This window comes from Hylobates moloch, unplaced genomic scaffold (genome assembly GCF_009828535.3).
Source record: "Hylobates moloch isolate HMO894 unplaced genomic scaffold, HMol_V3 SCAFFOLD_13, whole genome shotgun sequence".
Taxonomy (NCBI): domain Eukaryota; kingdom Metazoa; phylum Chordata; class Mammalia; order Primates; family Hylobatidae; genus Hylobates; species Hylobates moloch.
In genome coordinates this window covers 42,608,271-42,621,415 of record NW_026652288.1, presented here as the reverse complement: position 1 = coordinate 42,621,415, position 13,145 = coordinate 42,608,271, and the positions used below count along the sequence as shown (strand labels likewise).

Below are 13,145 nucleotides of genomic sequence, written 5' to 3'. Positions count from 1 at the left end.
AAGTTATTTGACTCATGATTTCTTTAGTGAGATATATATATGTATATAACAACAATGGCAGAAGGGAATAGAATTCATTTCATTTAGGGACGACATAAAAATTAACTTGGTTTCTTTTTTAAACAGTGACTTGGATATGTCGGAATTCTTAATTAATCCAAATGCAGGTCCTTGCCGCTATAATTTGATTGCTGTTTCCAACCACTATGGAGGGATGGGAGGAGGACACTGTAAGTTGACAGTTTGCCTTTTTACCCAAATCATGGTGTTTGAAGAACTCCAGACTTTTTTCTTTAAGATATTTATTACTTCTTAAGGATAAAATATCAGATGTGTCTTGCATATAGTAGTTCAGTATTGATTAATGAATGAGTCAGCTTTTGAACCTTTTTTTCACATAGGGTATACAGAATTGAGTTCATCATACTCCTCAGCTCAAGGCCCAGTAGGGAATGTTGTCCCATTTAGAGTGCATTTCCCTCCACATTCTCCTTCCCCTTTGCTTTCTAACATATTTGATGCATATACTCTTGTAAATCATTAATATTTATTCATTTATATAATTGGTACTGTGCTATAGATCTCACTAGGTCTCGACACTTATTAAGACTTACCTGTGTTACTTTGTGTCCATTTAGTCAGTTGTTTCTTGCTGCTCATGATTTACATCTACCATATTTTATCTCTCCACTTACCTCATGATGGACATCTAAATTCCCTTTCACTTTCTACCACTGTAAGACTGATAAACCATTGTTTATGGTATCCTACGTAAGAATTTATTTGGGCTGCATACCCAAAAGTGAAATTGCTGAGTTTAAGTGAGTAAGTGTTGCCAGATTGCCCCGCCCCCCAGGATGGCTCTAACACTCGACACTGCAAGCAGTTGATTTTTCTGTTGAACAGTATTTACATTCCTTGGATATATCCTACTTACCATTATATATTTTTTGACACAGTTGGATTCAGTCAAATTTATTTAGGGTTGTTACAATTTCATTCATAAGTGAAATGGTTTTGTAAGTTTTTTATATTTTCATTATCTTAGTTTGGAATAAAGATTAGAGTCATAAAACAAGCTGAGATGCTTTATCCTTTTTCTGGTTTTTGGAACATCTAGTACAATATAGGAATTAACCGTTCATCAGAGTCTAGTAGAATTAAGCTGTAAAGCCATCTAGGCTTTACAGCCATAATTGTTTTTATTTATGTCATGCATATCGGTCTATTCAGTTTTCTTTTTCCTTTTGTGTATATTTTGATGTTCTCTCTGTTTCTAAAAATGTATCCATTTCATTTAGGTTTTTCAATTTATTTAAGAATTGTTGTTTATAATGCTTATATTACACTATTTTTGTCCGTTTTTTATTCTTTTTCTCTTTTTTTTAAAATCAATCTTCCTGGCCAGGCACAGTGGCTCACGCCTGTGATCCCAACACTTTGAGAAGTGGAGGCGGGTGAATCATGAGGCCAGGAGATCAAGACCATCCTGGCCAACATGGTGAAACCCTGTCTCTACTAAAAATACAAAAGTTAGTTGGGTGTGGTGGCACGTGCCTGTAATCCCAGCTACTCGGGAGGCTGAGGTAGAAGAATTGCTTGAACCAGGAAGCCGGAGGTTGCAGAGAGCCGAGATCACACCACTGCACTCCAGCCTGGCCACAGAGCAAGACTCTGTCTCAAAAAAAAAGAAAGTATCAGTCTTCCCAGATTTCTATCTTGTTAGTCTTTTCAAAGAATTACTTTTCATCTTATTAAACTTTTATTTTTGTTATTGTATGTATTTATGCTTTTTATTATTATTATATTTTATTTTATCTATACATTTTTTTTGAGACTGGCTCTCTCTCTGTCACCAGGCTGGAGAGCAGTCGCACGATCTTGGCTCACTGCAACCTCCACCTCCTGGGTTCAAGCGATCCTACCACCTTTGCCTCCCGAGTAGCTGGACTACAGGCACATGCCACCACACCCAGCTAATTTTTTTGTATTTTTAGTAGCAGTGGGGTTTCACCATGGTGCCCAGGCTGGTCTTGAACTCCTGGGCTCCAGCGATCCTCCTAACTCAGCCTCCTGAGTAGCTGGGACTACAGGTGCACACCACCACACGTGGCTTGTATGTATTTATTCTATCTAATTGATTTCTTCCCTTCCCTTCATTGTGTGGTTCCTCTTGTTACTTTGGGTTTCTATGTTACTCTTCTTACAACTTCTTGAATTGAATGCTTAGCTTTTTGCTTCTCATTGTTTCTCCTATATTGAAGGCTGTAATTAAGAGGCTATAAATTTCTGCTAAGTACTGCTTTAGCTGTACTTCAGATTTTCATTATCTTTCAATTGTATGTATGTTTTAATTTCCTTTATGATTTCCTAATTAGCATAATGTCATTTAATCATATGCTTAGTTTTCAAATATAGAGTTTGTCACTTCATTCTTACCTTTATTACATAGCAATTGAGAGCATTGTCTATATTAATCTTTAGGAGTCTGAAAGTTCTAACATGTCTTAATACATGGTCTGTTCCTTAAATGTGTGTATGCTTGGAAAAAAATATACATCCCCCATTTAGATATAGAGTTCTTTATATCTCTGATAATTTAAGCTTATCAACTGTATTCAAACCATTATTTTCCCTGGTTATTTTTTATGTTCATTTTATTCCTGAGAGGAATTTGTCAGGACTCCTACTAAAGTGTTGATTGACCTGCTTCTCCCAACAGTTTTATTAGTTGTTATTAATATTTTGCGTAATTATACTTATTTTCATAATGGGTAGCTCTTCTTTCTCTGTTCCTTTTAATACCAGGATTTGACATTCTTTGCCCCTTTTTTCTTAGGTATTACAAGTGTTACTCTAGCTTTCTTTCTGATACCATTTAATTTACAAACTCTGTGCCTTTTTGTTGAATGTGTCTCTTATAGATCACACAGATCTAAGTGCAGCGTCTGCTCTGCACTGGTCTTGGGTTGAGATCGACAAACTCACAGCACACAAAAGGATTCACCCAGCACCAGGTTTACTTATATTTAAGAAAGGATACAGGTCAAGAAACAATACAGCATGCACAGCAACAGCTTAGCAGAGGTCCTAAGGAGAGAAAATAGGGAAAATTCCTTCAAAGGAAGCTGTTCATCCCATGGCTGTTTCCTTCCACTCCTCACCAAGGCTGATTTTTAACCAGAGTTCATGGGGTACAGTCATATTAGTTGTCAAATATTTTGTTAGCCCAACAGGACTTTGAAACAGCAATAAGACTGATTCAGGTAGCCTGAGTATTGCTGATTTCTGTGACGAAAATTGAAGCATGAAATTTAAAAGCTTTCTTCTAGATTGTTTTCTCATTTCTGCCTCCATCCATTCTGTCGCATTCTTCAGCCATCTTGCATGCACACAGAAATATTCTTGAGTTCATATATTGAGAACAGAGTTCTCAATTTTTTTTTTGTTGGTTCCTTTGACTCTAACTTCCATCTGCTTCTACGGTTTCTCTCCATGGTTGATTTTTGAGGAGAGGGAACCAACAACAGATAGAATATGAAACATTTCTTCCGCGTGGTAGTTACTCAGTAAAATTGTTAACCAAACAACTTAGAGTTTAAACCATTATTTTATTGTGATCGGTTGGTTGGTTGGTTGGTTGGCTGGTTGGTTGATTGGCTTGTCTTTTGAATTATCTTCTGACCGCCAGTGGAGGTTCACCAAAGATAATGCTTACCTTACTTTCAAAGTATTGTCATTCCCTCTGAACATCATCCAAACAGGTAACTTAATAGAAAGAATATTGCCCTTTGATTTCAGCCATATTAAGGATAATACCTCAATTTCTTATTTATATACGAATGGGAAGAATAATAATATTTACTTTAGGATGGGAAGAATTATTTAGAAGCCGTACCCTACAAAAGTGTCACTTTTTAGAAGCAATGACCACATATAATTATTTTGGAAACATTGTGCAACTTTATTTCTTCAATTTTTGAGTAGTTTATACGAGGCATGGGATGGGGAAAGGGGCATTTTTTTAACTTAAAGATAAAGCAGATCTTTAAAAATTATGTGGATTAGTGAATCACTTTTTGCCTTTTTCTTGCTGTATACAGTCATCCCTTTGTATCAGTGGATACCACAGATGTTCAAGTTCCTTATGTAAAATATTGTAGTATTTGCATATAACCTACCCACATCCTCTCATATATCTGTATGTGTAGATTATTTATAATACCTAATACAATGCCTGCACATCACTTCATTCACATGAATTGAACATAGTACTCAGCACGTGGCAAATTCAAGTTTTCAGGACTTTGTGGAATTTTTTTTTTCCGCAAATATGTTTGATCTGTGGTTGGTTGGGTTCAGGGACGCAGAACCCATGTATGCACAGGACCGACTACACTTTTGTTAAAGACTAAAAGAGATTCTGGTGTTAAAAAAAAAAAAAAAAAAAAAAAAAAAAAAAACACTATAGCATAATGAGTAGAGGTATCAGAAAAGAAATTGTCATAGAAAACTTAATAGTAAGTTGAAATTTCAAACTATGAAGTCAGAAACAGATCTAGGTTTAAATCCTAACTGCTAGCTAACAGTATACTACCTTGAGTAAATTATCCTTCTTTTGATGCCTTAATGTCCTATCTCTCAGGTGGGGAGAATAATAATGATAATACCTTCTTTATGAGACAATACATGTAAAGTGCATAACACTATGCCTGGTACACAGTAAGCACTACATTAATGTTAATTACCATTTATTATCATTAGTGTTATTCTGTGAGTTTAAAATAATCTGTTTTTCCTGAGATGAAAAAAGAATATTTCAACTTACATGAAAATTATTTTTGGCATCTAATTGTGGAAATTAGAAATCATTTGAATCAATTGAATGTGTAATAAATAAGCCTCATAGATGATTATCAGGCAGTTTTCATAGATATTCCTTATATAGATGATTATAGAGTTCTGAGGAGTCCCCAGAAAACCAAGATCATTTTTGTCACAGTGATTATATTTTTTTCATTAGATACTGCTTTTGCAAAAAATAAAGATGATGGAAAATGGTACTATTTTGATGACAGTAGTGTCTCCACTGCATCTGAAGACCAAATTGTGGTAAGTTTGTCTTATATTTCCTGAAAACTATGGGATTCACTGTCTTAAGGAGTGAATATAAATTAATAAAAGGAGCTCATGGAACGCTGTAGTCTATATTCTATCAGCTTGAGTAGCTAAAAGAGACTCTTATTTAAAGAAATGTCAAATTGTCCCCTAAATGGAAATTTGTCTTCTAAATTTGCCCACTAACAAAAGCATAAATTCCAAGGTGAAAAAATTTTTGGTAGTTTTCAACATGGAGTTTCTAATAAAAATAATTAAGTTTTGCTTTGGAAAGTAGATTCAGCTCTTAACTTTCTAGATGTTGACTACTTAAAGCCAGAATGTTTAAACAGGAGGAAAAAAATCCTTGAAGTACCTTACCATACCTGTGATCTTTAAAGTCATATCCTGCCTTATGAAAATTAACTATTTAAACTCAAAATGACATAATTAGATAAAACAAATTACAGATTTATAAAAGATTAATACTTGTGTACTTACTACTTTGATATTTTCTGAATAGTAAAAAAATGAGGAAGTTCCATCTGTTCACACTTGCATCAGTTTATCATCCACCGCTGACTCTCTCAGTATGGGTTTGTGTATGTGTACACACACACACACATATGTACGCACAGATGCATACATATATATATAGTTATTTCTCTCCCTATATCTATGACAAAAAGAGACTTGAATACTATAAATATTTTTAAAATTGTGTTAGTTTTAATTAACCATATTTTTTGTTTATACTTAAACTCCTAATTTTTTTTCTGCAAAAGAAAATCAATTCTGTTCTCCTCATTAATCTCCCAGCCCTGACATTCTCAAATTGCCCACCTCCTCCATCAGTCTTTTAACAACACTGCCCTAATCTTGGCTTCAAATAAACAGTTATCTTGTTTATATATAGTATACGAATTTGAGGTTGCCATGCATTTTAACAATGATGATTCTTATTTAGTCAACAAATTGAATATGATAGAGAGAGAGAGATACACAAAAGACTCCATTCTAAACAGAGTTAAAAAGACAGCTGTCACTCAGTCCAGAGTTTAAAAGATAGCTATCTCTGATTTATAAACCAAAGAAGACAAATAAGTAAATTAACAATTACAGCATGATAAGTACTATTAAATACCTTACTATGGCCACTTAGAAAGGGAACTTCTGTCTCAACTCAGATTTGGGGTTTGAGGAGACAATACCAGTACAGGGAAGTTCATCTGGTAAAGATGATGTCTGACCTGAGTCTGCTAGTAAAAATAAGAGTAAATTAAACAAAAGGTGTTCTAAGCAAAGAAAACGGTATCTACAAAAACAGGCATGACAGTGTGACATTTTAAGGGAACAGCACATAATTGGATGTGACTCAAAAGCTCTTAAAGGGACATAGGGAAGAAATTAGTCTGCAGATAAATTTAGCGCTTAGATCAAGAAAAGTGGCATTCTAGTTGTTTAGACATTTTCTTACGGACTATGAGAAGCCATTAGATTGTTAAACAAGAGAATAACATTGTTCACTTTGTGTCTTAACATTTCTCTGAGAACATCATAGAAGATAGATTGGAGACACTGAGTAAAGAAACAGAAAAGCCATACAGGAGGCTGTCACATAATTTAAGCAATTAAAATAGTAGTTAGAACAATACAAACAAGGGGAGAATGGATTTATGAGATATTTACTGGATAGAATTAATATAACTTGATAAAAGATATAATAAGGTTAATAGATGTAGAGATCCAGAGAAGGAGAAGTTTAAGATGACTTTTACTTTAGCATTCACCAAGATTGGGAATATAGGAAGAATAGTTGCTGTTGAAGTTTGAGATGCCTATATGATAGCTGTGTGGAAATTTCCATTAGGTTGTTGGACTCATAAGATAGGAGTTCAGGGGTGAGAACTGATTTAGGTTATACATTTGAGATGTCAGCCTCAGGCAGCAGTTGAAGCCATAGGTTTAAATGAGTCACCTAGTGAGAGGATTCAGGTTGAGACAATGGTGGGCTGAGGACAGAACATAGTATGTTTAAAGGTCAGGATTTAATGAGTCCACAGAAGAGTCTGAGAAGAAACCAAAGAGATAGTAGGAAATCTGAGTAGTGTTGTCCCAGAATCAAAAAATTGTTTGTTGATAGGAAAAGTAATAGTGAAGCATTAAATGCTACTGAGAGATTGACCAAAAGAACTGAAAAGGGCACCCATTTCAGTTGTTTATTAGGTTATTGACCCTACTGAAAGCCATTTTACTAGAATGGCTTGGGGAAAAGCTAGATTACTTTGAGTTGAGAAGTGTGCATGAGAGTGAATGATGAGTATTGACTACTCTCTTTATCACCCTGACTCTGAGGAAGAGAAAGAGAGGTATATGGCAGCTGGAAGGGGAAGTAGAATGGAGAGGGACTTATGATAGGAAAAACCTTAGGTATTTTTTAATGCCAAAGAGAAAAGTCCAGTGGATAAGGACTCATTAAAGATACACAGTGATGATTGATGGAACAGTATCCTTAAGATGGTAGGAAAAGTTGGACTCTACAGCAAACATGGGATGAAGTGACTAGTATTAGAAGACAGGAATTTACCTTTTCCTTAAGAGATGATAGGAAAGAAAGCGTAGAATTCTATTTTTACGTTGGAGTAACTAGGTTAATCTGTGATACAGTTGCATTTATTTCTTTGTCCAAATAATTTAGAAGCACATAAAAATTTGTAATTCTAATGACCATTCTTTACTAGAAAACATCTTATATTTAATGAATTTTAGTAACTTCCATTTGACCATGCATGGTTTTTCTATTTGATTTATGCCCTCTCACCAAAATTGGTGACCAGCTAAAAATTCATAATGTATTTAATGTGATCTTTGAGAATCATAACTGTTTTAACATCCTTTGTTTTGACAGTCCAAAGCAGCATATGTACTCTTCTACCAGAGACAAGACACTTTCAGTGGAACTGGCTTTTTTCCTCTTGACCGAGAAACTAAAGGTGCTTCAGCTGCCACTGGCATCCCATTAGAAAGTGATGAAGATAGCAATGATAATGACAATGATATAGAAAATGAAAACTGTATGCACACTAACTAATGAAAGTCCTAGAAGCCATAAAAGAGACACTTTCCTGCTGGTGGTATCTATGGAAATGATGAAGTTATCCACCACATTAAAACAAAAGTCTGAGATGGGGAGTTTCAGATAACCGAATGTAAATCCTTTATCAGATTTTAACTTGTGCAGTACTTGAAGTGAAACACAATGAAAACTTTAACAGAAATTGTCTTTAATACATTTACAGTCTTGTATTTACAAGCTAAATATATATAGGAAATCACAAATAAATCCCTTTTAAGTTTGCTGCTGTTTTGATTAATTATGTTTCCTTTAATTTTTTGGATGTGAGTTGATGACAAATGTTAAATTTGTGGATGTTGGTCATTTATTTTGCTCTAATAATACTGCAAGAAAACTATGGCTGAACTTAGTTTTTGGATAATCTAGTTCATGTGCATTAGGCTGCCATATATACTACTATGATATTTAGCTGCAGTATCAATGTGGCATAAATACTGCGGCGGCATTCTTTGAAAACCACATTTTCAAATTTATCCCGGTAATCAATGTGGGCCTATTAAAAAACGAAATCATGATACAAGAAACAACCTTGGAAAAGTTATTTCCTTTTGTAGTACCTTTAAAAATCCAGGTATTATATTCATTTTACTGCCACTGTGGAAACAGGTTCTAGATTTCATACTCCATCTAAAGTCATTTTTCAGTTACATGTAAGTATTATTTACTGCTATTGGGATCTATTCTTCAGACATTCAGGAACATTTTTTGCTTTAAAATGCATATCTTTAATTGGGTGTTGGTCCAAAATTAAAATTTTTGCTGTCTGTTTTTCTCTGCCCCATTTTGTGGTAATTTGGAAACTTTAGCTCTCCCAATTATTGTAATATAAGGACAGACTTAATAGTATTCTGTATCCATAGTAATAATTGCATCAAGCTTAGATGAGAAATTTTTTTCATATACTGGCCTTTAAATCATTAATGGACAATTGGCTATAAAGGTAGGTCTGTTAACTTTCTTTGTGTGTTCCTGATGGAATTCACCATAGCCTTACAGCTTTTCTCAGAAGGTAACTTGTTATAAGAGAAATGGCATTTGCATGTTCCAGAGTCAGAACCTGTACAGTATATAAAGCATAAACACCTTGAATTGATTTTAGTTCACCACATTCAAGGATCCAGGATGCCAAAAATATGTGTGAACATTTGAAACATTTTTATTTGCTGCTTTTTCCCTTTGATCTAGTTGAAAGAATGTATTGTAAATTGGCATACAATACTGCCTTTAATAGAAAACCTAAATGCTGGGGCACATTTCACATATCGACTACCTGAGAAATTGCTTTGTGTCCCACTGTTATTAAAGCAAAAAGTATAATGTTCTTCACTTGAACTAATCAAATACAATAGATTATAAATTGTGTATTGTAAATAAAAGTTCACTCTGTGAGTGCACATTTTGGTAAATTATTTATTTATGTTAGCATTTAAAAGTTTTAAAAAAAATGCATTTGACCAGGATAATGAGGTATGTTGATCATGGCTTTGCTTTATATCTTGATATTAAAGCTGGTTTATCATCCTGGTATTTCAAAAGCTGCTTTGGGTTTTTTTTTTTCTTTTTTTTTTTTTTTTTAAATGTAAACTAACCTCCTGCATGACAGAGGTTAAAATTTTGTCTGCACTTGAGTTCACTTGAGTTTACATTTGAAATGTGCATGTTTATTTATACAGATTTCAATAAAGCTATTCAAGGCCTTATTTAGTCTTTTATTTCTTACTCTTAATCTTTTAATAAAAATCCCCTACTTTATGGTTAGATGACTATATGCTAGACTTTTTAGTTATAAATAGTTAATACTAGAAAGGAAATTATGTCAGAGCAAAATGAATCCTACTATTAAGGACATGTTTTAAAGTTGATTTTTTTCCACTTTAATATTTATTCATTAAACATATGTTTGTGTACCAATCACTGTTCTAGAGTCTGGAGATACAGCAGTAAACAGATATCCTTACCTTCACAGAGCTTACATTCTTTCTGGCATCTACCAACTAATGGACTATATTTCCATTTTTCCGAAGATTTAAAGAAAAGTCAAAGCTAAATCTTTTAAACCTAGATTGTGGTCTCCATCCTAATTCTTCAGAGACCACTTTCTTTTTAATGCCTGTCATTAACTTCTGTTCCCACTAAAAGAAGGGATGTTAATAATGCCATTGAAACTGTCAAACTCAGATGTCATTTTTCAGCTGCAAAAAGTAGACTTTAAAAAGAGTGCAAAAGGATAGTACATATTCTAATTAAAAGGAGGTATTCAGGCTGGGCACGGTGGTTCACGCCTGTAATCCCAGCACTTTGGGAGACTGAGGCGGGAGGATCACTTGAGCCCAGGAGTTTGAGACCAGCCTGAGTAACATAGTGAGAACCTCATCTGTACAAATATATATATATTTTTTTTTAATTAGCTGGGTGTGCACACACCCGTGTTCCCAGCTACTCAGGAGGCTGAGGTGAGAGAAGTGCTTGAGCCCAGGCAGTCAAGGCTGCAGTTAGCCGAAATCACACCACTGCACTCCAGCCTATGCAACATAGTAAGACTCTGTCTCAAAAAAAAAAAAGATATTCATAGATAATACAGGGTAGTGGGAATGTATCTAGACTAGAATTTCTACTTCTAGCTTTGCCACTTAGCAATCATATGACTTTGAACTTAATCTTTCCTAGTCTGTTTCTTTACCTGTAGAATAATGATGATAATAATAGCCAGTATTTATTGAGCACTTACTATGGACCAGGCACTATATTAAAGTGTTTATATGCATTCTCTCATTTAATCTCACAACAGCTATGAGGTAGGGACAGTTGTCATCCCCGTTTTTCCTATGAAGAAACCAAGATACAAAGCATTTAAGTAATATTCCCAAGCTCACACAATTGCTATGTGGTAGAGCCAATATTCTATCCTCAGATATATACTACCTCTCATTGTGTTATAGTGTCTGCCTCATAGGATTGTTGAGAGCTCAGATGAGATCATGTATTTTATGGGAAGAGCTTTGTAAACTTTATTACACACTCACTGATTTCTTCAGTCTAAATAGAAAGACATCTTGAAGTCTAATGACTTTGCTTCTAAAAGTATATTTAGCTCAGTATTCGAGCATTGAATAAGAAGGTACCCACTGGAATATTGACTAACCCATTCCCTTTTAAAAGTTAATTTCATTTAATTTATATACCTTTATTACAATTTTAATTAAATGGTAAATACAGTGTGACATATTTTTTTCTTATCTCTTCATCTAACTTGTGTCCCCTTCTTTCCATTTCCCCAAATGCAACCCTGAATTTCAGGACTTTGTAAACTCTACTTTAGTTTTGCTTTTTGTTCGTTTGTTTGTTTAGAGACAAGGTCTCACTCTGTCGCCCAGGCCGGAGTGCAGTGGCGTAATCATAGTTCACTGTAACCTTGAACTCCTGGGTTAAAGTGATCCTCCTGCCTCAGCCTTATAATTTAGTTTTAATTAATCTCCTTGAAAAAGTTGCAGCCTGGTGCTTTATTTAAATATCTTGCTTTCTCATAATCTGTGTTCTTTTAGTAGTCCTGTATTTATCCTTGCTTTCCTGACAACTGGATGTAAAACTACACAAAACATTGATTTGGGCACGAAGAAAATCAGTAAGTACCAAAATAGATACAACATAAAGGTGGTGGGGTGTTTTATGAACTAATTTGATTGAAGTGAGTTTATCTTATAAAATAAGCCAGGAGACTGAAATGGAGTCTCCTTCAGTGGTACACCAAAGGGAGTGTAGGGTGTAGTAGGAGTTTTCTGCCTCAGAGAGGAGGAATATATTAGACTGATAACGTTTAAGTCTGATGTATGGTGACAAGAAAAAGGCCAATTTTTTGTTTTGTTATTTTTAAGTTATCTACAGATAATGCATTTCATTATTGCCTGCTTCCAACTCTCCCTATGTAGTATGTTTCTGATCTCCTGTGCTTGTGCAGTGTAGATGAGCTCACCACTTTAATTTTTAAGATAGAAATGTGGAAAATTCTTGAATCATAGACTAGGGGAAGGAACCAGAGGTCCTCTAAAATATCAGAGGAGTGAGAAGGAAAGGAAAAGCTCCTTTCTAGGGCCAAAGAATAAGAGTGGAAGTTTTTGTTCTTTTTTTTTTTTTACTTTACAATAAAATAAAAATTGTTTTGCTCTTTGAATAACTTAACATGAGGAATTTGGAAACAACCTCTCTTGAAAATATATTGATATGGCCGGGCGCGGTGGCTCACGCCTGTAATCCCAGCACTTTGGGAGGCCGAGGCGGGCGGATCACGAGGTCAGGAGATCGAGACCATCCTGGCTAACACGGTGAAACCCCGTCTCTACTAAAAATACAAAAAATTAGCCGGGCGAGGTGGCAGGCGCCTGTAGTCCCAGCTACGCGGGAGGCTGAGGCAGGAGAATGGCGTGAACCCCGGGGGGCGGAGCCTGCAGTGAGCCGAGATCGCGCCACTGCACTCCAGCCTGGGTGACAGAGCGAGACTCCGTCTCAAAAAAAAAAAAAAGAAAATATATTGATATTTATTCCCAAATAATTCTTTTAAGTGCCGGGAAAGGAGGAAAAGGTGAGTGTGTTTATATCCTTGCTAGTTTTTGTTATATATTCAGTTGCAGATCTATATTATATATCATTTTATTATCAGATTTTCTAGTGAGAAATAGATATGATGGTTTTTTAATAATCATTCTAGGTTTGGAGGCCATTCCAATTCAATATATATGTGTTTTATGTGTTTAATTCATATTTACTATATAGTAAACAAAAGAATTTCCAAATAGCTCAGATAACAAAACTTCCGTTTAAAATTGAGTTATAAGCTACATAGAATACATCAAAATTTTATAAGCTGCATAGAGTAGGCTTTAAAATATCAGAATTAGGAAAATAAAATATAGATGGT

At 34.8% G+C, this 13,145-nt stretch overlaps 1 protein-coding gene across 5 annotated transcripts in view; it reads left to right on the top strand.

The window, feature by feature from the left end:
* The window catches only part of USP15 (ubiquitin specific peptidase 15), a 144,921-nt gene extending 136,466 nt beyond the window's left edge, over positions 1-8,455 (top strand). For all 5 annotated transcript variants that reach the window (XM_032173189.2, XM_032173188.2, XM_032173190.2 and 2 more), the window contains 3 exons: positions 127-230; positions 5,024-5,112; positions 8,006-8,455. In XM_032173189.2, the coding sequence (XP_032029080.1) occupies positions 127-230; positions 5,024-5,112; positions 8,006-8,188 (376 nt within the window). In that variant the 3' untranslated portion in view covers positions 8,189-8,455. The remainder of the gene's footprint in view (positions 1-126; positions 231-5,023; positions 5,113-8,005) is intronic.
* Positions 8,456-13,145: the final 4,690 nt, after the last annotated feature.